The sequence below is a fragment of the Miniopterus natalensis genome, chromosome 6 (assembly GCF_054644295.1).
Source record: "Miniopterus natalensis isolate mMinNat1 chromosome 6, mMinNat1.hap1, whole genome shotgun sequence".
NCBI lineage: Eukaryota > Metazoa > Chordata > Mammalia > Chiroptera > Miniopteridae > Miniopterus > Miniopterus natalensis.
Genome location: NC_142086.1, coordinates 55,259,628 through 55,283,092, shown reverse-complemented (window position 1 = coordinate 55,283,092; position 23,465 = coordinate 55,259,628). Strand labels below are relative to the sequence as shown.

General features: G+C 46.7%; 2 protein-coding genes across 2 annotated transcripts in view; one reads left to right on the top strand and one right to left on the bottom strand.

Annotated features, from left to right (window-relative positions):
* MAP3K13 (mitogen-activated protein kinase kinase kinase 13) overlaps nt 1-4,007 on the top strand; it is a 125,967-nt gene extending 121,960 nt beyond the window's left edge. Inside the window, exons 13-14 of the mRNA XM_016200094.2 lie at nt 390-687; nt 1,551-4,007. Of these exons, the coding sequence (XP_016055580.2) occupies nt 390-687; nt 1,551-1,652 (400 nt within the window). The 3' untranslated portion in view covers nt 1,653-4,007. The remainder of the gene's footprint in view (nt 1-389; nt 688-1,550) is intronic.
* Nucleotides 4,008-9,382: 5,375 nt separating this feature from the next.
* Nucleotides 9,383-16,504, bottom strand: TMEM41A (transmembrane protein 41A). Its single transcript, XM_087818256.1, has 5 exons — nt 16,348-16,504; nt 14,662-14,815; nt 12,207-12,368; nt 11,680-11,818; nt 9,383-9,838 (listed from the first exon to the last, which is right to left on the bottom strand). Exons 1-5 carry the CDS (start codon nt 16,464-16,466, stop codon nt 9,618-9,620), a joined length of 795 nt encoding a protein of 264 aa, XP_087674382.1. The 5' UTR covers nt 16,467-16,504; the 3' UTR covers nt 9,383-9,617.
* Nucleotides 16,505-23,465: the final 6,961 nt, after the last annotated feature.

Sequence of the window (23,465 nt, the reverse complement as noted above, 5' to 3'; positions counted from 1 at the left end):
TCTTCGGCTCTAGTTTTCTGATCTGGGAAATGAGTCAGACCAGAGAATCTCCCAAGTCTCTTTCACCTGCGAAAACCTGGGGTTCTGTGAATAAGCAACATAATTTCAATGGGGACATTTCCATACCACGCATAGGTATACACAGTACGATTAGACCAGCTGATTATCAAGACCAGTGGTAGCCATCAGCTTTGGAGTGTAGCCACATAAACATATAAATTTCCTCTCAGATGCTTTCAAATTAAATAGTTTCAACCTATCTGGATTTGAATCTCCCTGAAGGGCAGGAATAAAACTAGGTGACCTCTCACCAGGGCTGCGATTGATGGACCAGGTAAGGAAAGTGGTTGTTCCTGTGATGAAGTTCCTCTGGCTCTTTGTGGTTCTAGGCCCCATCGCTGCATGAGAAGCTGCCAGTCGTATTCAACATTTAGCTCTGAGAATTTCTCTGTGTCTGATGGAGAGGAGGGAAATACCAGTGACCACTCAAACAGCCCTGATGAGTTGGCTGATAAACTTGAAGACCGCCTGGCAGAGAAGCTAGATGACCTACTGTCCCAGACGCCAGAGATTCCCATTGAGATATCCTCACACTCAGATGGGCTCTCTGACAAGGAGTGTGCTGTGCGCCGGGTGAAGACGCAGATGTCTCTGGGCAAGCTGTGTGTGGAGCAACGTGGCTATGAGGTGCGGGCCTCTCCTCCCTTCTCCTCTCATCACTGTTCCTATCCTGTAGCTCTTATGAGTTACAACATCTCAAGTCCCAAGGTCCTTCCCAATTATCATTGAGTATATAAGATACAACAACTGCCTCTATGAAGTAAGTAAAAGTACACAGATCAACAGAGCTCCCAAAAATGAGGGTAGTTATCCCAAATGAGGCGCAGACATTGAACTGCTCATGAACCCTTCATTCCAAGATTGAACTCAAACATCACCTCCTCCTGGCCCCATCTCCCAGTCTGGTTAAGGGTGTGAGCCTCCCTCTTCCATGTCCCCTCTATCCCCTGATGATGCTATCATAGCACATGTAACACTTTAGTTCATATTCAGCATTGCCCTTCGAGAGGCAGGATAGCATAAGTGGCTGAAATTGTGTACCCTGGAACCTGACTGCCTAGATGCAAACCCCAGCCTTTCCAATTACTTACTGTGTGATGTTGAGTAGGCCATTTAACTTCTCCATAGATCGGTTTTCTTATCTGTAAAATGGGTATGATAACAGCGTCTATCTCATGGGGTTGTTGTAAGGATTAAATGGATTAATAGATGTAAAGCACATACAGCAGTGCCTGGAACACAGTGAACTCTCTATAGTGGGGCTGTGGTAGTACTGTTATAATTGTCACCATCATCGTCATCACAATCATCATCTTTACAAGTCTTCTTTTTCTGTAAGCCCCATAAGGACAGGACCTGGTCTCATCGATCTTTGTAGCCCCCTTACCTACCAAGCCAGCACAATGCCTGTCATGTGGGAGGTGTTCAATATATGTTTACTGAGTGACTGCAGAAATGATTTAAGGTTTTATTTTGTCTTGACTTTGCAGAATCCTATGCAGTTTGAAGAATCGGACTGTGACTCTTCAGATGGAGAGTGTTCTGATGCCACAGTGAGGACCAATAAACACTACAGCTCTGCTACTTGGTAATGAGAGGATACCCATCCTGAAGATGTCATGACAATACTGGCATTTCAGATCCGCCTCACCTCCTGATTCTTCCCGCTCTCTCCCTGCTTTTTTGTCTGGGAAGAGAGCTGCCCCATCTTTCTTACCCCTAGAAATGAGCTGCAATAACAGGAACATGAGACTTTGCAAATCTCTGGAAAAAATATCCAAATGAAATTAAGTCTCACTGAACATTTCAATCAAGAATGGCAGGGATCTATTTTATTGAATATTCTAGCTACTGTAACACTGATATTTATTTTTGTTTGACATTTTAACACTTTGTACTGTAAAGATTGAACTACATATGATATAGAGAGAGACAATAATTTCTTGCAAAAAAAAAGAGAGAGGGAGAAAGGATAAAAAGCAAAGAAAGAAGTGGAATTTAGGAACAACATTCTTGAGAATTTGTGGGGCCAAGAGTTATCATTGCTACTTGAACAGGGGACCAGGTCTTTTGGCCATAAGAGACTGAAGAAGAGCCAGAGCAAGACATGTTGAGCATTTTAGAAAACAAAGAACTGCAAAAGAAAAGCAATTCCAGGTAACTTGTGAACAGACCACATTGAGTTCAACCAGCTTATCCAATGGGTGATGGAAATGACCTAGAAAAGTTTGGTGAGCAGCTACTTGCACCCAAGGTCTTTGAAGGCATGTGCTTCCTCTAGGAGGAAAAAGAAAACTATATATGTGAAAACTGGTTTCATTTTTTATTTATTTTAAGCAGCATTTGGTTGTGAGACTTACAGATAGAGTCGAACCTTCCTTGACAAATATTTACCTTTTAAATGCTGTCATTGTCATTATCTTGACAAATGTATTACCTTGACCAATGTGCCATTTTCTTGTAGCCATTTTCTTTCCATCTGTTGACCACTTCCTTTAGGAAAAAGGGGAGGGCTGAGGAGAGAAGGGTAAGAGAATAAGGAAACTGACAACAGTGTTAGAAAAGCAAGTGGGGAATTTATAAAAGTACATTGTCAGAACACCTCAGGTCAGCTTTGTGGAGAAGATGGAATCACCCCTCTCTGGAGCCAGGTTGCTTGTCTACTAGAGTCATATTGATTCAAACAGGAGAACAGCCTTTGAAGGCAGCTAGGATGTGTGTGAGTCTGTCCAGTGTCCAATCCCAAACCATCCCCTTGTTTTCATTCATCAATTTATTCTATCCTGTAAGCTTTAGTGACTGGCTTCCACTATCAGAATAGAGGCAAAATAAGCACCTTGCAGAAAGCACCCCCCCACCCTTCCACCACTATAGCATTTTTGTTAAATGCTATTTGTGAAATGTATTTTACTTCTCTTTGGATCAATGCAGTTTTAAATAATTGGATTTGGAAATTTGTGGAAAGAACAACTGATGCTGAGCAGCAATTGGGAAGGTTTTACCTTGTCCAAAGCATGAGGTCCTTCCTGTCCAGGGTCATGGGCCCTGAAAAGCATCCCAAGGTACTTCATGGTACCTCAGCTTTAAGATAAATTTTTATGTGGAATTTTACATAAAAACAGATGTTGGCCTAGTTCCTGTCTCTGCCTCCAAGATAGGTTACTGTCAAACAGTGTCTCCAGGCTCAAGATCTGAAGAAGATGGCAGGACTCTTTGACTCTGCATCGTGTTGGACATTAGGAAAGACTTACACATATTGGTATTAAACCATTTCCAATGCAGGTGAAAACATTGACCTCCTCTGAGTGTCACTGATTGCATCAGCCAAAAAGAAAAGGCAGGAGGGAGTTTAGAGCAGTTCCTTTTGCTTGTTTGATCCCTCCATTTGTTTACAACTTATGTTGAGATATTAATTTAAAACCTAGTGTATTTAATTTATAGCTCTTAGGTGAGATGAAGGAAGATGTCTAACTTATACAGGGAGCAGTATTGTTTGCATTAAATTATTCCATTTTGTATCAATTCTGTAGCTGGACTACATGAAAGATCTTAAGTTATGGCATTATTATCATTGTTATTTTATTTTATAATAATTATTATCATTCTCATTTTCTGTCGATCAGAAGGTGTGGTTTACAGTGTAGCACAATGATTGTGTCTATGGCTAACCATGAATTATCATGAATTTTTATGATTTTTATGAAGGAATGAAAGTGGCACTGCCACTTGGAGGCTCTCCAGTATCCATCTTAGGTGCATTCCCTCACTTTCTGTGTACAACCACAATCATCTGAGGACGCGTGTTCTGCCCTGGAGCCCAATGGCTACATTGTGATTTTGACTTGATCGCGAAAGCTCCTGGGTGGGCAGGTGACTGAGTGGATGGACAAATAGTTCAAAGGCTGTAAACTTTCTCAAGTTTCTTAAGAAATAAAATCATGAGACTATACTAGAAGTAAAAAGAGCATTTTTTAATGCCCTAAGAGGCACAGACCTAGAGAAATTTCTGCAGAGGACCCGTACGTTAGAGGTCGAAGAACGGGGAGCAGTGTGTTACCTCATCCCTGCCAGAATCCCACAAAGCCAGCCTGTCTTCTCCTAGTTGGGAGTAGCAAGAAAACTTAAAAAATGTGTGTGTGTGTGTGTGTGTGTGTGTGTGTGTGTGTGTCATGACATAAAATGCCTAGCTGTGATGTCATCCTATAACAAGACTAGAATAATTCTTCAAAGGCTTGGTCACTTAGAGGCTCATAGGGGTGGAAAAGTACTACCTTGAAGAGCCCTATTTTCCATCCTCTGACTTCAGACCACACTATCCTATGAATCTCTCTTTCTGGGAAAAGAGAGGTTACAACTCTGTGTCCCCTTTCTGTCCAACATAAAACACTGACACTTCAGCTGGTCTGGTTCTTGCCCACCTGCGGTGGCAAAAGAAACATGGCAGTCAGTGTCTTACACCTTCCAGTCACGATCTTCCGAGGACACCCCCACCGGATGCCTCATACTTTTTTTTTAATCCTCACTCGAGGATATTTTTTCCATTGCTTTTCAGGGAGGGAGGGAGGGAAACACTGATTGGTTGCCTCCTGCACACCCCTGACTGGGCCAGGGATCGAGCTTGCAACTGAGGTACGTGCCCTTGACCGGAATTGAATCCAAGATCTTTCTGTCCAGGGGAGCCGGTGCTCCAACACTGAGCCAAACCGGCTAGGGCTAACACCTCACACTTTTGATAAGTTTTCTGATTTCCCATCTTGACTATCTGTCATGATAATGCCATAGAACCTATCTGGATTAACTGTTCTGAGCGTGTTAGGGTCACATACAGTGTTGAATCTTTAGTCATTCACTGTATGGTCAAGAGTTTAATAAAGTTCCACATTAAACATTTTTATTTTTCAGTAGAAGTGACTAGAGGCTTCAGAGAAGAACAGCGTCTTTAGATCAAAAAGAGAAATGCCTTCTCTATCCCAGCCTTGCCCTTTACTGTCTGCCTGAGGTCCCCAGGACAATTTTGAGTTGGTATGTGTTGCTTTGAGAACGCATCTGAAGAGCATTAAGTCAAGAGCTCAGGGAATTCGAGCTGATTCTGCAGTCCTGACGACTGTGCAGCAGTGCTTTAAGGAACCTCACAGGGCTGTGATTTCAAGCTTCATTGTTGATTGAAAATTTAACCCCCTTGGGATGAATGTCCACATTCATTTAGCATCCGTTTTTGACTGACTACAAGCTAATGAGTTTTAATTTGGGTTGCAGATGGGCATTTGTTTCTGATTTCCATCTATTTCTAGATCATGTCCTTTGAATAACAGTTCCTCTTAAAATTGCTTAGCAGAGAAACTGAGAAGCCTGCATCCACTTTGAAATTATAGTAGACCTTGAAGTTTAGACCTTTTTGGAAGATTATGGGGAGTGCCTACCCAGAAAGGTGAAGATGCTAGCTAGCTCTGTTGTAAGATGATCTGGCATGACCTACTTGATTTTCAGGTATTTTAAAACTTTAGTATCAACAAATCCATCTTTCAAGAATTAAGGATATTTTAGCAGAATTCAGTAAGGCATCCACTTCAGGGCCTCTTTGTGCTAAATTTCTCTCTCACCCTAAATAATTTGATTTGATGGTTTGGGGTTTTCCTGGTACCACTCAATTTTAAATGCCCTCCCACTATGGAGCATTGGCATCCTTTCAGTGTAAACGCATCCCCACCCCCTTATGTCTCATTTGGTTCCCCTTAAAATGTTCCTACTTGAAGTTCCCAGAACTTAATTCTCCAAAATAGAACACCATACTTGGAACCCTGGGAATTCCCTCTCTGCTCTGCAGTAGCGGGCTGTATTTTGTTTTGCCACTAAGCCAGAAACCAAAATACCACCAAATATCACCACCTACAATCTACACTCTAAACACCCACGACCAATGTTATTTATTGATCACCCTATTCTTCCCTGCTGAGCCTGGACCCAGCCTCAGAACCTCTCACAACACAGCCCTGGGAGCAACAACTACCGCTTGATTAGAACAGGTGTGCAAGGGGGCGATGTTTGCCATCCCAGCTCTAAAATCTAAGCTCATAATTTCCTAACAGTGGTTTGAGATCTGGAGTTAGCCCTGATGGGAAAATGACAGGATCACACTAGTGTTCTCCTTATGGATCCCACCCTATGGCTCTCGGGGCAGCTCCATTGGCATAGAAAAGGCCACTTGCCTCTACCCCTGCCCCTTTGGACTACAATTCCAAATTGTCTCCAATCTCTGACAGTTCCAAAATGTGTCTCTTCATTCACATTATTTCATTGTGTTAAATAAGCATGTTCCTCCCTCACCTTCTATACAAAGTTAATGTTAAGTCCCAGTGACTTTTTCCTTTGACTCTGACACTAATGTACCAAAACAATGTGACATTTTTTTGTTTATTTTTTAAACATGTCTTTATTGATCTCAGAGAGAGGAAAGGAGGGGGAGAGAGAGAGAAACATCAATGATGAGAGAGTCATTGATCGGCTGCCTAACCCGCAACCGGGCGTGTGCCCTGACCGGGAATCGAACCCCGATCTCCTGGATCGTAGGTCGATGCTCAACCGCTGAGCCACGCCCGGCCGGGCTCACATTTTTTTAAGACCTTGACTTGTACAGTCAGTATGAATTTAGTGCCTTTCCAGGCAGCAAGATTTTTCTTCTTTGCAGCTTTCATAGAATAAATGTCCCAGTATATTCACACCACCAATGTTACCAACCTCACAGCTAGCACACGAGATTCACATTAACCTATTTGTTTGCACGTTACAGCCAACACTGCAAGCACCTAGTCAAACTGAATGAACTAGGCTGCCAAGCAGAGGACCCCTGTGGAACCTGGAGTGCTTCTCAGGGGCAGGTGGCAGAGGAGGGGAGCTCTGAAATCACTGCTCTGGGAAAGAGGTTACCCCAAAGGAGTTAGAGCTTTGATTAACTGTCACAGGACCAGAGCATGATGCCAGGATTTCGCATAGCACAGATGGCAAGGCCACTGTAAGGAAACTCCGGGCAGAATCACAGATCTACTCTCTAGAGCCACTTCACAGCACCCGGGGGAACGCTGGCTCCTGGATGCTGCCCAGTGACCAGGCAGACAGGGTCCTCTAGTGGTCGTACAGCAGAGGGAACCCCAATCAGAATGTGCAAGCTATTAGGAAGGCGGCCCTGACTGACCATGTCACCCGGGGAGCTAGTCACCTCCAGAGTGACAGCTTCTCAGACTCCGGAGTTGGACTCACTTCCATTCTTTATTGCAATAATTGGAGTTCCCTATCAACCTGGAGCAAATTAACTTCTTTCTAATGGTCAAGTCTCAAAATAAACCCCCTCATCTGTCTCCCCTGTGGTCGCCGGTCCTGTCAGTTCCCCTGCACCACGTTGGTTTGCCTGAAACAATTGTTCTTTGCATGGAACAATTGTACAGCAATGGGAACAAGAGTGACTATGAAAGCAAACAAATGCATGGAGTTAAAAAGTGCACTTCAGTGTTTTGGTCACCTTTTCCTAAAGGTGCTGGTTGTGTCCTGAGAACTGCCTTCACAAATCTCAGCATTTGTCAGAAATTTAGGGAAAGGAGGACTTCACATGACTGGGTTTCCTGCAGCCAGGAAAACAGGTGATGGCAAAGCTGGTTTCTGCGGCTCTTGTGTTAGACACACCACAGAGGAAGAGATCACTGTCGTTTTATTTTGTTACAGTCTCGTCTTGATTATTCTGGCACAGCCCAGACAGGCGCTCTGCTCCTTCCCTATGGCTTTCCTGCTGCCCATCTTATAGCTACTAAGTGTTATTAGTGACCCCACTATAAAGTGAGCATAGAGATGGAAAAGGTGAAGATGAAAACGCCTGAGAGGGGAGAGCTACCCCGTTGGGATTGTCTGACCTTTAGCCAATCCTGACTCCCACTGGCGAGGGGAACTGAAAGTTAGCAACATGGACAAACACATACCACAGAACATTTATACCCATTTATTTGGGAGATTACTTTGCCTGTAGGCTCACAACTGATAAGGCACATTGTTGCAAGATCATTGGGACGAGGGAGAGACCAATCTAAGGATCCTGATAAAGGGCAAAGTGTGGAAAGTTTCCTTGTTTCTCCCTCCCTCTCCCTATTCCAAGAACAAAGATCCACAATTTCAAAGTCCAGTTGGCCTACTCTTCACCCCCACCCTTGTTATCAAGCTTCCTTTAAAGCAATACATCTTTAAAAATTAAGTTATTGTGGGTGTGTGTTTTTTATCATATGAGTCCAAAAAAACAATGCTTGGAAATTCATTCTCAAGAATGAATATTCTCAAGAAATCATGAAGCACATGTGGCCTAGATTTAAAGCACTTGGCAAGATTCTTGGCGAAGCCAAATCAAAACCCAGCAGATGATGCCCAAGGGCAACAGTTCTGGTGAGAAATGATGAGTTACTCCTGTGAGGTACAGCATCCCAGAGCTGGTCAGTTAGGTGCCAAGGTCCTTCTGTTCTTGGAAGTATGAACCCAGGTCTGTGCCAATTCAATACTGCTGCCAGAGGAAGCAACGACAGCTACAGATAACTGAAACACAACAAAATAACCCAAATCCAAGACTTCTTCTTAGAATTAAAAGATAAAATATAATTATTACTCAGTTATTCTCAGCAAATGACAAACTGAAAAACATTCCAAGGGCATACTGGCTAATATTTGAGCGTACTGAATCCATTCTCCTAGCAGGAGGGAGAAGGGATTTGCACACAGAAAAGACAGATTACAAAATGCACTGGTCATTTGGTTCATGTGAATCAAGAGACCTGCACTGTCCAGGTGAGTTTCTCCAGAACGTATCCATAACATAGCTCGCTCCATTCATATGTAATAGTCTGTTTGCAATCGGCTTAACTGTCAGGCCGTGCAACCAAGAGGAAATGTGACATATATGGTAACACTGGTGTGTCTGAACACAAAGAGCATCGGAGAAATCACTGTGCACCTGAGCTGTACATAGATGTTCTAAAGCAGTCTGTGGGCTTCTTTCCCTTGGTTTATGTAAGAGGTAGGTCATCCGAAAAAAAAAGTGCAGAAGAAACACTCTTCAAGAGACTAGCAAGATGAAGAGTGATGTCAGTGACGTGGGTTCACATGTCATCATTGACACTAAAAACAAACACCAGGGACTTAACAGAACACCTGTCACAACAGCCGATCACTTTGGAAAGGAGGCACTCTGGACAAGGACAGTCCATATCCTCTCCTGAGGCAGCTCAGGGCTTGGCAAGAGGCAAACACAACAGACTATCCCGAGTTCTCTGTTATTCAATAAAACACACAGAGCTTTCTGAGAGGCTATCCATTTCGCAGCGTCCTACTAAGCCAGGGCTGGTTTAATTCACCTGATATAACTCACCTTCTAGACCACAGGGTCTTTCATGACAAGACACTGCGCACAGGTGAACTGTGTCTAAACCACCTGTTGAGGGTAATTAACAGCAATGAGGGGCTGTAGAGGACCATACCCATCACACATATAAGCAATACAGTCCAGGGCCACATGGCCAAAAAAATCCAGATCACATGTGCTTTCTGCTATTTAGATGATTGGCATTGCTTGTTTCATTCAAATGCAGGTCTTTCTGATTAAATTTTTTTATGAGGGTTCCAGGAACTAAGGCCACCAGAGCAATGGCCAACAGCTTCAAGACAGTTTCCCAAGAGAAAAGAGCATCCAGAGAGGTAAGGGTTGACAGGATGGAGCCCGTCTGCACACAGATAAAGTTGTAGGGGATCAAACCTGGAAGAAGAAAAAGGAAAGAGCCTGTTACTGAGGGGCAGGAAAAGGAAGAGCATTAACCATTCAGAAATGTCACCATGAGTTCACAACAGTGATTCCAGGTTTGGTTTTTCCCAGCTCCTCACCCCTAAACATATTACCTCTTTCCCTTCTTCTTTTCCACTCTCCCCCTCCTTTCTTCACTCTCACATACACCTGCATTCTTTAATAAACGGATTTGAGATGGTTTACAAAAACATATACAGTATAGTCAGGGCACATGCCCGGGTTGCGGGCTCCATCCCTGATTGGGGGCGTGCAGGAGGCAGCCGATCAATGACGACCCTCTCATCACTGAGGTTTCCATCTCTCTCTCTGAAATCAATAAAAGGTATATTTAAATATGTATGTATACATATTTTTATATACAAAAAGATTTTAACAGGAAAAACAAAATGAGTGAAGAATAAAATAAGGGAGTAGAGTTAGGAGAAAAATGCATAAGGTTCACCCACTTGCTAGAGGTGGGCCCCAACTTTGGTTCTGAGCAGCCGAGAGCCAAGTAAGGAGAAGCACCAGCATTATGAGATTTACAGGATGCATGACATAAAAACCAACATGTTTCTTAGAAGTACTTTTTTTCATGTTCTGTACCGTTCCTAAGAAGTCATCAAGTTCACTGGACCCTAGAAGTCTGAGTGGTGGCTAGACAGGGTGGTGGCGTAACAACTCCCTGGTGATGTTGATAAAAACACATCCTCTGGCTCCACCCCAGAGATTCTGGTTACCTGGGTCTAGTAGAGCACCAGAACCTGCATTTCAAAAGCCTCTCCCCTCCCTCTCTGATTGGTTTGGGACCCCCTGATAATCCGCTCCTCTTCTATTGATGATACCTCAAGATCATAGATCACTCAAGGTCACACAGCTCGTCAGAGGGGGGACTGGAACTCTGGTCTCCAGTCTTTCCGAGCTTTGTGCCACCCAGGTTATTGCAGGCAGCTAACTGAGGCACTGAGGCACTTTGTCTGAAAGCTGATATGACCAGAATTAACTGTGGTAGATTTTGCTTCCTTTTAAGATCTCAATTTCTCTCAAGAATCCCCTATTAATAGCAGCTGCTCAACCACAGATTTGTTTTGTTTGACCTAGAAGCCCTGAGTAGTCTTTCCCTCCATGCTCTAAAGAAGGTTTAAGCGAGGCAAACCTTGCCTTAGGCTTAAAGAGAATGGCTTACTTCCAGGAGAAAATAACAGTCACTGGCTCAGCAGGAGGTTAGCACTTTACCTTTCTAATAAAGGTGGTCCAAGGCCCATACTTTGAGAAACACTGCTCTAGGCCCTCATCTGGCCAAGTGACCACTGAGGGGAAGTAGCCTGCTGAAGGTCACACAACTGTCAAAAGGCAAGAAGAAACTTCCGTGGTGCCAGCTCTTCCTAGGGCAGATCCTAATTAAAATGGGCCAAAGCCAGACAGGAAGTCCTGTGCTCTGTTCTTTTCTTCTGTCTCCTCCGTTTCTTCTTCCCATATACACATTCCAACCCTGTCTTACCTGCTAGTGTTTACTGAGCCCCCAGCATGGGCCAAGTCATGTGCTTAATAGATTAATCCCAATGCCAGCACAGTGCTTGGCACATGACAGGCACTAAATACAGTTGCAGGATGAACAGTCCTATTTTTTCCAAAAGTATTTTTATAAGGTTTCTTGTCCAAGCCTGCATAGATTTGAAATCAGGATTTTAGCTAACAAAACTTGAAGATGGTCTTCATGAGCCTGTGCTCTCAGAGGCAGGCACGTGGCCTCGTAGCTGCTAACCCAGGGCAATCCCCCAGTGAGACGAAGACTCACTCCATCAGCTTCTTACCGATAAGAACAGAGAAGAAGAACTGTCCAAGGGGGATGTTCAGAATCGGGGCAGAGAGGTTCAAGAACCAGTTTGGTGTCATGGGGAAAAGTCTCAAAAACAGTAAGAAAAAAAATAAGCCGTTTCTGTTCTCCTCCACCTGTAGCCAAAGAAGACAAGGTCATTAGGAAGCAAAAAGAGTCTCCAGGAACTGAAAATCTGTTGGTGCCAGGCACTGTTCTAGATACTCTACATATTCTGTCCCCAAATCTCCCAACAACACTCCAGAGTACAGACTGTTTTCCTCATTTTTAAAACAGAGGTACCTGAGTCTCAGAGAGGTCAGGAAGTTGCCTCAAGTTACAGAACTGGTAATGATGGGGCTGGGATTTGATCCCAAGTCCGTGCCTCTTGGAGACATCCAAAGAACCCCTAGGACTTCCAGAAGCAGGCTCAGGAACACTGTGGGAAATCCCTGCCCCTCACCCCCCAGGTCCCTGGGGTGACTCTGTGGGGGCCCAGCACTCAGACATACCCCTCCCCCTTACCTTCCTCTGCAGCAGGGCCACTTTATCAGGAAAGTAGGAGACCACCAGTTGTTTGCCAAACATACTGGAAAGCAGGTAGCAGCACGTGGCGCCCACGGAAGTTAACACACAGCAGAGCAGGAGCCCCAGCCATGGCCCGAACAAAGCACCGGCTAAAACGTTCTGCAAAGAAAACAAACCCTCAGCCAGGAATCCATCCGGCAGCCACCAGTCACCTCATCTTGGGGGTCAAGAGTCATAGGTTCCCTCCACCCTCCTGGCCAAAACCCAACTCCCATTTTAAAGAAGTGAATGAAGCCCAGCTGGCGTGGCTCAGTGGTTGAACCTGGGATCCAGGAGATCCCGGTTCGGTTCCGGGTCAGGGCGCATGCCGGGGTTTGGGGCTCGATCCCCAGTCGGGGGCCTGCAGGAAGCAGCTCATCAACAACTCATCATTGATGTTTCTATGTCTCTCTCCCTCTCCCTTCCTCTCTCTGAAATCAATTTAAAAGAAAAAAAAAGTGAATGAAAAGTGATGAAAGAGCTGAGAACTACAACCCGGCTTTGTTCTCTTTACCAAGGATTAAAGCATCAGAGGGCAGGAGAGAGCGAAGTGACAAAATAGCACACAGCACCCAGCCTGCCACGGCGCTATGGCAAGTCCTGCAAACATGGGCGCTCCGAGAAGGCAGAGATGAAACTCGCAGGCTATCTTCACCATTTTAAATGAACACAAACCATGAGTTTCCCTCAGTCAGACCACACAAGCTACTGTATATAAAATGTCCTGTTTCTTTGCTTTTTGCTGGAATTACATCTGTGTGGTATGCAAATACTGGGGGATTCATGTTAACCAGAGATCTAGGCGACACTCAGAAAAGTTTTAGATGAACAAAAATGAAAAAGTGAGCCAATACTTCCTAAATGCAATTTGGCTAGTTAACATCATCCTGCCAAACGTGGGATCCAAGACAGAAAGTAAAAGGGGAGCTTGGAAGCGAGGAGGTGGGCATCTATGAGCACCGACTATGTGTTCAGTGCTTGACTACATGTCGTATTTAATCCTCACTATGACTGTGTCATATACTATCCTTATCCCACTGTATGGGTAAGAAATTAAGTATCGGGCCCAACATCACACTAGGCAGAGACGAGATTCACCTCCTGGTGGCAGCTGGCTCTTTGCCCTAATGAGAGATCAGCTCAAGTGGGAAGGCAGGTACCCAAGGAGTCAGCCCCTGACCTCAAACACCACACACCTCCCCTGTCTCTCTTGGAATGGACACATTTGTTTTTCTCCCAGTTTCCAACAAAGAAATTGCTTACGCAGTTCCAGGCTAAGCCTGTAGTAGAGAAAAGATGCTGGGCAGGAGAGGGAAGCAGGATTTCCTGCTCCGTCACTCAGTCATTCCACAAGTGCTTGAGGGCCACTGTGTGCCAGGCCCCATCACCATGCCAGCCACTCTACACCTACTGTTTCATTTAACCGTCCCATGCAGCAACCCTAGCGGGTTACATAGGAGCATTCCCATGTTATGGATGAGGAAACAGGGTTGAAGAAGTTAAATGACTTACCTATGGTTACAAAGCTGGGATTCAAACCCACCCCATGCCCTATATTTACATTTACATGAGCCAGTTTAGAATGCTGCTGGGAGGAAAGCACAGGTTATTCTGTATAACCTCAGATGGCAACTGATGAGCAGCATCCAACAGCCCGAGGACAAGCTCAGGTCTAACACTGTGGCTCCAGAGGGGCCACCTGGACAATCAGAATGACTTGTTCTCTCCACATCAGGGACATTTCCTGGTCCTCCACAGCCTAACATCACCATGAACAACTTGCATTTGTTCACCAAACACTTATCAAGGCAACTCCCTGTGCCAGGCAAAGGAATGCAAGGGCTGAGAAAAAGAAACAGGACCTACCCTCAAGGGACTCAGGAACTCACAGACTAAGAGAGAAAATAGGTTTATGGGGGGTGGCCTCCATCAGAAGGACGTGGGCCCCCCGAAAACAGATTTTTAAAAAAAAATCAAAAACAGTGCCAAAATGCAAAATATCACGGGACCTGTTAGGAGGAAGAATTGACTCAGCCCAGGGTACACATGTGTGTGTGTCCCAAGGACAGTGCTACGTAGCTCTCAATGCCTCAGAAACAAAAGCAGCAAACCTGAGAGGAAAGGCTGACTCTGGAGCTGGGAGGAAGTGGGTGCAAATCCAGCCCTACCCCCTCCTCGCCTTGTCCCCTTGGACAGTTACTTAATTTCTCCCTACATTATAAGGCTGTTGGGAGCATTAAATAAGGCCATGCAGGTAAAACAACTAGGACAGTGCCTGCCACAGGAGAAGCTGTCAAAAAATGGTAGTCACAGGAGTCTGTCCTCTGGACTGTGTGATTTGCAGCCTAAGAGCCCCTCTACAAAGACAGAAGGTGGCTTCCTGACAGGCACAGAAGGAGGACAGGGCACTGACCAGGAAGCTGGAGCCAGGGATGGCAAAGCACTGTTTGTAGAGGTAGGCACTGCAGAAGAGCAGGAACACGTAGGCCTGGTGCTCCCTCCGGTAGTCTCGAAGGATCTCCGAGAGCTCCCGCAACTCGGCCAGGTCAGAGGGGAACCACAGTGACCTGGGGATTTAGAAAAGCAGATGGAAACATGAGTCCGATCAACCTAGTACCTATGAAAGTTACTCATGGTGTCATCTTTCCTAAATAGGTTTATAAATGTGCTCACCATCTAGTCTGCTGGCAATATACACATAATGGGGGCCCCGGATGATGGGTGACCTGATACAACACAGCAGAGCAGATAGAAGAGCCCTCGTTTGGAAGCAAGAGACCTGAGCTAGCAACTGAACTCTGCCACCACACAGCTGTATGATCCTGGGCTAGTCCCTGGGCCTCAGTTTCCTTTTTTGAAAAATGAGGCTTGGTGTTAGATAATCACTAAGTTCCTTTCAGCTCTCAGGTTTTATGATCTCTTCTTAAGAGGCAAATGGATTAATTTCCAGGCAAGTACTAAACGTCCTAAATTACCGTCCTTTCAAGGAGCACCCCCTCCCCCACAAACTTTAGGCCAAGGACAATTCAAACTTCACACTGCTCCTGTTTCATCAGACAGGAACCCAATTAAAGATTCTCTGGGAAAGTATATCTGTCCTGCACCATAAACATAACCTTCTTGATAATACGTCAGCCTTGAAACCAGCCCTTTCAAAGGCCTGTTTTTTCACCCTGCTCTTTATCTGGCGCTCAGTGCACTCTGAATCCTGTGCAAGGGTTACAGTGTAAAGGCTACTGCGCGCTGCCCTCTGAGCCACCCTTGAATCCATCAGCGATCAGTTATGAGCAAAGCCTCTTGGTTCTCGTCAAAATGTTTCTCTTGGCGTATCTGACACCCACGGCAAAGGCTTCACAGCTGAAGCAAAAGAATACAGCAACTGAAAACAACTGTCCTCATATTCAAATGTCAGTGGCATCCTTGACGCAATGCTGTGCCAGGCATCCTCTCTCAAACTGGACTGACCGCAGCTCACGACGAACCAGCCGGGCGGGTCCCGCACCGCCTCCAGCCTCGCCCAGCGGCAACGAGAAGGGGAGGGACGGCCGGGAAGACCGACGGACGGACGCGGTCATTAATTCGCGAATAATTTAAGGCTGTCCCTGCATCGCTTGGCCTGAAGACCGAAAGCCTTAAAGTCCCCAGGGTAGACCTAAGGGAGGTGGGGTGCGGAGGGCGATGCGGGGAGGTTGGGAGCAGTCGGGAAGGGGCTGCGGGTCCAAACAGGGGCGAGGGGCGGCCGCAAATGGGGGCCCGGGCTGAGCCTGGGAGCGCGATGGGCACGCGAACGAGCAGACCGGGGCGCGGCGCGAGCGGAGGCGCGAGGGCAGGCTCCGCCCGGCAGCGCCGCGTCCCCTCCGCAAACCACCAGCCGAGGCCCCGGCCGCGGGCCAGACAGCACGCGGGTCCCAGCCGGGGCCAGCCCGGCTCCAGGCACCCGCCCGCCCAGACCGTGTAGACGCGGCCCGGACACCAGACCCCTATCCGCTGAGCGAGAACCCCAAATCCCAGCCCTGTCGCCCCCGACCCGGGAGCCCGAATCTCCGCTTCCCAGACCCCATCCTACAAACTACACCCCTTCCCGGTCCCCGCCACGCACCTGCCTTCAGCGTCCTCGGCGGAGGCGCGGGTCGGTCCGCGGGGCAGGCGCGTCGACAGCAAGTACAGGGCGAAGGTGCAGCCAGCGAAGACCAGCAGCAGGCCGAGCAGGGGGCGCATGTCGGCGCCCGCGCCCGGACCCGCCGGGCCGCGGAGGAGCCTGGAGCCAGCGCCCTGCACCGCGCCGCGCGGGGACGAGCCAGGGGAGCGCGTTGGCCGACGGACCGAGGCGGGGCCCGCGCCCAGCCCCGCCCCCGGCCCAGGCCCCGCCCCCGGCCCAGGCCCAGGCCCCGCCCACCTGGCCCTGGGCGGAGATTCCCGCGGAAACCTGTCTTCCAGACCCGCTCTGCGCGTCTGTCTCTTTGCACGTTTATCTCTGTCTCTTCCTCCGCTTATACGCAGGCTCTCTGCCAGGCGCTGGGAGCTCCAGGGGCAAATCACCAGCCCTGCCCACAGCGAGCTTGCAGTCTTGTCCACGAGGGTCTGTGACACGCAGGAAACGCAGCCGGGGCAGCAGCAGGGGCTCCGGTCGAGCGCGGTGGGGCGGTCACAGGGGCCACGGAAAGGGTCAGAATTCCCTTTTTCTGATGCCTACTCTAATCCTCACAGCAAGGTTGGTATTTTCATCCTTACTTAACAGACGAAAACTGTGAATCTCGGAAGGATTGGCATCCCCCGAAAGAAAGTCAGGATTAGAATCCAAATCAGCCTGGGTCCTAAACGAGTGGCCTTGCACAGCGTGGGTGAGGAGTGGGGCTTGAATTTACCTTAAAAGAGCAGCAAGACTTCCACGACAGAGAAAGAAGGGAGAGAGAGACGTGGGGGCCCAAGTAAGGCACCAGAGTCCAGGTTCAGTGAAGTCTAAGGTGTATGAAAAATGGGCGAGAGTCAGGCCGGGGTGAGTCAGACGTTGAGCATCGACCTATGATGCAGGAGATCAGGGTTGGATTCTGGTCACAGGCTTGATCCCCAGCAGGGGGCGTGCAGGAGGCCACCCATCAGTGACTCTCATCATTGACGTTTCTCTCCCTCTCTCTTCCCCTCTCTGAAATCAATAAAAACATTTTTTAAAAAATGAGTGAGTAGTTAGGGACAAACGAGAAAGCATTGAAAGACTGACAGGCTAAGAAATGGGGTTTTTTAAATTGTACATAGTGAGACACCAGCAGAAGTGGTTAAGCGAGAGAATGATTCCGTTCTGCTTTGGGATTAGAATACATCTGAGCTGACAGTTGCAACTGTCCTGATGACAAAGGATGCAGGCCTGAGCCCAGACCACAGCAGTGAGAATGAAGGGAGGACTGAGAGGAGTTGGGTTGGTAGGATATATGGCTGAGAAGGAACAGAGAGAATTCCATAATGTGACAAGCCTGGACAGAGAATGTGTCCTTGTCATATCATTCAAAAGCATCTCTTGAGCCAAATAGGGAGCACCTGTCAGAACTCAAAATGTATAAGGTCTAGCAATTCCATGTTCAGGAATTTAACCTATAGATATGACCCTAGGTAGACAAAGGTGTATGTTCAAAGAATTCTCTCAGCTTTGCTTTGATATTAAGAGTTTGGGAACAACCTAAATGCCCTTTAGTTGGGGACTAGAGAGGTTAATTATTGGTATATTCACAAATGCAACACTAGGTAGCTTCTTAAAAGAGGGAGGCAACTCTGTATATCCTGACACAGTTCAGTCTCCAGGTAGATAAGTTGCAGTGTTAGAGTATATTATGACTCATTTGTGAAAAAAGGAAGGGGAGGGGAGGGGAGGGGAGGGGAGGGGAGGGGAGGGGAGGGGAGGGGAGGGGAGGGGAGGGGAGGGAAGGGAAGGGAAGGGAAGGGAAGGGAAGGGAAGGGAAGGGAAGGGAAGGGAAGGGAAGGGAAGGGAAGGGAAGGGAAGGGAAGGGAAGGGAAGGGAAGGGAAGGGAAGGGAAGGATACACTTTATCTTTTCAAAATACTAAACATTTAGAAATGAAATAATTTAATGTCTGGGATTTGTATCAAAATAATGGGATGGGCCTTTTGGCTAGAACAACCATCTTCCAAGAATTCACCAAAATGACCAACACAAAGGGGAAGAGGAGAGGCACTATATGTTCTCTAGGCCTTGTATAGAACATGGAGTTGTTTGTTTGGCCACATACATGTGAATCTGTAAGAAAAATGATATTGTAGACATCAAGGGAATGGGAACTGTTCCAAAAAGAATGTCCCACAAATGTTCCCATGGGAAAACTGGACAAGTCTACAATGTTACCCAGCATGTGGTCGACATTGTTGTAAACAAGTTAAGGGCAAGATTCTTGCCAAGAGAGTTAATGTACATACAGAGTATATTAAGCACTGTAACAGCTGAGATAGTTTCTGAAACATGGGAAGGGAAATGATCAGAAAAAGATGAAAGCCAAGGAGAAAGATACTTCAGTTCAACTGAAGGACCAGCCTTGCCCACTCAGAGAAGCTCACTATGAGAACCAAAGGAAAGGAGCCTGAGCTGCTGGAACCCATTCCCTATGAAGTCATGGCATGATAAGTGTAAAAAAGTAAAACTCCTCTGTACTGTTAAAAATGTTTCTCTTAATTGAGTAGAAGTGTGGTGTCTCCTCCCCAAAAGGAATATTTAAAAACTTTGTGTCCTAAGAAAACAATGGGATGGGAGTTCAGTGGGTAGGGAAATAAACAAACAAGATTGTCCACTGAATTGATAATTGTTGAAGGTGGATGATGGGCACATGGAAGTGAGTTTTATACCATTTTCTCTATATCTGTATATTTGAAATTTTCCATTTTAAAAAATGGGGGCAAATGGTCTCAGCCCTCCATTCTCATTCTCTCCCTTTAAGCCCTCCATTCCAGCTGAACATGCACCATGTTAGTTCAGGCCTCTGACAATACTCTTCCAACTGGCAATCTTCTCTGCCTGGAAAATCCCTACTCTTTCATTGCCGCTCAGGGCAATTGTCACTTCCAGCTTCTACAGTCAGAAAAAATTGTTCCTCCTCTATGCTTGGGGCTCCTTCTCTGTGAAGCATTTATTCCTATCACTGCAAATGCTGTGCTCCGGTGTCATTATTCATCTCCCCAGTAGACAGTAAACATTGCCACAGATGAGACAATATCTCAGCAATCTTTTGTCTGTACTGATCCTTAGCCCTGTGCTTGGCTTAGAATTGGCACTTAATAAATATTTGTTAAATTAAAAGGTCAGGTCTAGCAAGGAAATGACCAGTTGTTTGGTTTGGTACATGTTGATTTTGAGAAGTCTAAGGAACACAGGAGGAAAGAAAGTGAATGAGAAACTAGTGTTATTATGCTTGTGTTAGAAATATGCAGGGGCAAGGAACCGAGCCGTAAACAAGAAGGCAAGGCTCCCACTCTTAAGGACTTCACTTTCCTTCAGTTGGGGGAGGGCAATGAGAAAGATATAATTATAGAACATGGTAAGTGCCATGGAGGAAATAAACATGGCAAAGCTTATGCCACTCCAGAGAAGCAAATATCATAATCCCACTTACGGATGAGTGGATGAGCAGGTGTTCAGATGAAGTCACTGCAAAGTCCACAGCTGTGAGTCCTGAAAAGGACTCGAGCCCTTGTCTGCCCCTCCAGAGCCCATGCACTTTCCTCTGCCCTGTACTTCCTTCTCAACAAGCAGGTGAAAATTCAGAGTTCAGACTGAACATTCAGATCTGGATGTCCTCTGTCTCTAGAGGGGAGCTGAAATGAGGAGAGGAGGGAAGTAATGGCAGCTGACATTTATTGATTACTTAATATATTCAGGACCTCACAGTAAGCATTTTATACTCAAGAATGTATTTATTTCCCCAGCCGGCATGGCCCAGTGGTTGAGCGGCAACCTATGAACCAGGAGGTGACGGTTCAATTCCCGGTCAGGGCACATGCCCGGGTTGCAGGCTAGATCCCTAGTAGGGGGTGTGCAGGAGGCAGCCGATCAATGACTTTCTGTCATCATTGATGTTTCTATCTCTTTCTCCCTCTCCCTTCTCTCTGAAATCAAGTAAAAAAAATAATATATAAAAAAAGAACGTATTTATTCCATATAGCAACCCTCATGAAGCAGGGACTCTTAACAGCCCCCACTTTACAGTCCAGGAAATGGAAGCTTAGGAAGAGTGAAGTTGACAGAGGGCACACACCAGCAAACACAGAGTCTAGTCTCTTACCCCCCAGTACCTTTGTGAGAGAGAAGACGGAAATCAGAAGCTAGGTTAGGAAATAGTGGAACGAGTGAAAGAGAACCAGACGGTTCCTTCAAGGATGCTGGATGAGACATGGAGGTGGGGAGGAGAGGTGTTCCGACAGCCCAAGAAAAACTTAGAAAAGGACCTGGTGCTTGGTGTTTCAGAGCCCATGGAAAAATCCAGCAAGGAGACCTGAAGGTTGTGGGATTCAGCCAACAGGAGGTGGTAAAGAACCTTTGACAGAGCTATTTTGGGAAATGCAAACCTAACTCCCTACAGGCTCACTACCCACGCTGCTTCTTGCTGCCCCTCACTGAAGTCCCCCATCCCCCGAAAGACTCGGTTCTGGTTCCTCCTACTCCACTTGTCTGCTTGGGGAAGAAGCCCTGGACTGTGCTCCCCACTCCCAACCCACTTCCACTCTGATCTCAGTCTCCCCATCTCTCCTGGCCCCCAACCCAACACCTACAGAGCCAACTCTAAGCAGTGAGAGCACCGCCTGCAGGCTGCCCCAGCCTCCATCAAGGCCATTCATTTACAGTGCATGCCCAGGCATCCTGACAAAGGACAGCTGCGCCCCACACCAGGGACACGTGCTGGACCGGGAAGCAGGTGGGTGCCAGTGGCTCAGCAAAGAGGTTCCAGTGAGAGTGAATTAGCCAGGCACTTACCATGGCTCTTTGTCAACCTCCTTTTCTGGCTTAATCAGCTCTGATTAACTGAAAAGAGCAGTTCTGCCCAGCTAGTGTGGCTCAGCGGATTCACCGTAGTCCCATGCACCAAGAGGTCACAGGTTCAATTCCCAGTAGGGGTGTGCAGAGATCGATGTTTCTATCTCTCTCTTCCTCCCCCTTCCTCTCTATCTAAAAATCAATAAAGCCCAGCCGGGCGTGGCTCAGCTTGAGCATCGACCTGGGATTCAGGAGATCGGGGTTAGATTCCCAGTCAGGGCACATGCCCGGATTGCAGGCTAGGCAGCCGATCAATGACTCTCTCATCATTGATGTTTCTATCTCTCTCTCTCCCCCTCCTTTACTCTTTCTGAAATCAATAAAGATATGTTAAATAAATAAATAAATAAATAAATAAATAAATAAATAAATAATAAAAATCAATAAAAACGTATGGAAGGAAGGAAGGAAGGAAGGAAGGAAGGAAGGAAGGAAGGAAGGAAGGAAGGAAGGAAGGAAGGAAGGAAGGAAGGAAGGGGCAGCTCTGAGGACCACATGATTTTGCTTCCCCACCCCACTCCAACCATAACTGATTGGAACAGGATGGCCACCTTCTCCAGGAGAATCCTGAACTTTGGAATCAGGCCACCTAATGAGTGACTGAAGGTCCAGTGGTCCCAAGGACACCAATGATCTAGCTACCATGTGGAGAGAGCCGAGCTGAGTCAGAGAGACTCATGGCAGACCACTAGGGTTAATAAAGGCCGGGAACTCTTGCTGAAAGCTAGACAGAGGTTGCCCTCATCCCTGCCCTTCTGTGGTCTGATGGTTCAACTCTTCCTGTGTTTGTACAAGTTATCTCTTTAATAAAATTTGGGTTAGTCCCAGTGGATTTCTGTTGCTGGCACCCCAAATCTCCTTGGCCAAGATAGGGTTTTGCAGGAATGAGAGCACAGGACAGGAGTCTGAAGGTGGGAGGTTCTAAGTTTAGAGTTTTGGACATAACAGTTAAGTGTGTTGATGTCTAAATCAGAGTGGAGGTGACCTCCTTCAAGTCCACTCCATTCTGTTCAACAAACATCTAATGAACGCCTGCCCTGTGCCTGATGTGGTGCTAGGTGCTAGGGTGGCCAAGACAAATAAGCAGCAGCTGCTCTTGTGATGTGCAGTTTTGGAGTGGGTACAGACAAGGAAACATATTACAATATGGCATAATACAAGCAGTAATGGAAGCACATACAAAGTTGATAGAAAGGGGGGGGCGGGAAGGGCATCCTGGAAAAACAAGCAAGGAGATCTTTGAACCACAATTTGGAGTCATCCAGGAATGTTGAAGGGTCCTGGAGGGTTTTAGCTAAGGCACTAAAACTGGGGACAGCAAAATCTCCCAGGCTTCCAGATAGGTGGGCATGCTGCAGAACGGTGTTGGGAACATTTGGAAGGTTCAAACGGGTAGGAGGCAGGAAGGGGGACAACCTCTCTTTTTCCCAAGGGGCCTAAGAAGTGAGCTATGGGCTTCCAGAGATAATGGAGACAATAATAACAAATGTGTCTGGGGGAGAAGTTGGTCAAAAAGAAGGGCAGGTGTCTCCAGGGAAATGGGCTATGGCTGGGGGAGGGGAGGTCTTTGCTTACAACTGAACATGGTTCCATAAGGCTCACAAAATAATGGGGAGTATTCTTTTAATAAATATTGTATTTCCTGAGTGCAGGCACCACATTATGTACCCAGCTCCTGCCTTGCAGAACAGTCTAGAGGAGAAAATAGACATTAAACAAATAATCCTACAAATAAATGTACAAAAATACAACCTAAAAAAGTGCTACGAAGGAGAAGTCCCGTGTGCTGCACGGGAAATGAGGTCCGAGAAGACTCCCCCGAGGAAGCGACAACTGAGCTAAGAGCCACACACTAAGTGGAAGATAATTAGTGCAGAAGGTAGGGAAGAGGGTAGACTGCACCTTGGATGTGGGATTCAGACAGATGCACTGACAAAGAGAAGGGAGGAGAGGCCAGGATAACAAGAGACAGAGGTGAAGCTTCCAGGGGCCCTGGGAGAAAGGTTCTGAGAAGAGAGTGGTCACACTTGTAACTGCCTTCATTTCTCCTGCTCACTGTTAGATGAAACTCATTGAAATCCATCTCCACTCCAGTGAACAAACTTCCTTCCTTCCATTACTCATTTACCAGTTCGTTCACTCATCCAACCGGTCCGCGGTGAGCCAGGTGCCGAGCTAGGAGACACCAAG

Coding starts and splice junctions, on each gene's coding strand:
- TMEM41A (XM_087818256.1), bottom strand. CDS start 16,466: ATGCGCCCCCTGCTCGGCCTGCTGCTGGTCTTCGCTGGCTGCACCTTC. Junction 14,816..16,347: donor GCCGAGGACGCTGAAGGCAG/GTGCGTGGCGGG, acceptor CTAAATCCCCAG/GTCACTGTGGTTCCCCTCTG. Junction 11,819..12,206: donor TGGCCCTGCTGCAGAGGAAG/GTAAGGGGGAGG, acceptor CTTTGGCTACAG/GTGGAGGAGAACAGAAACGG.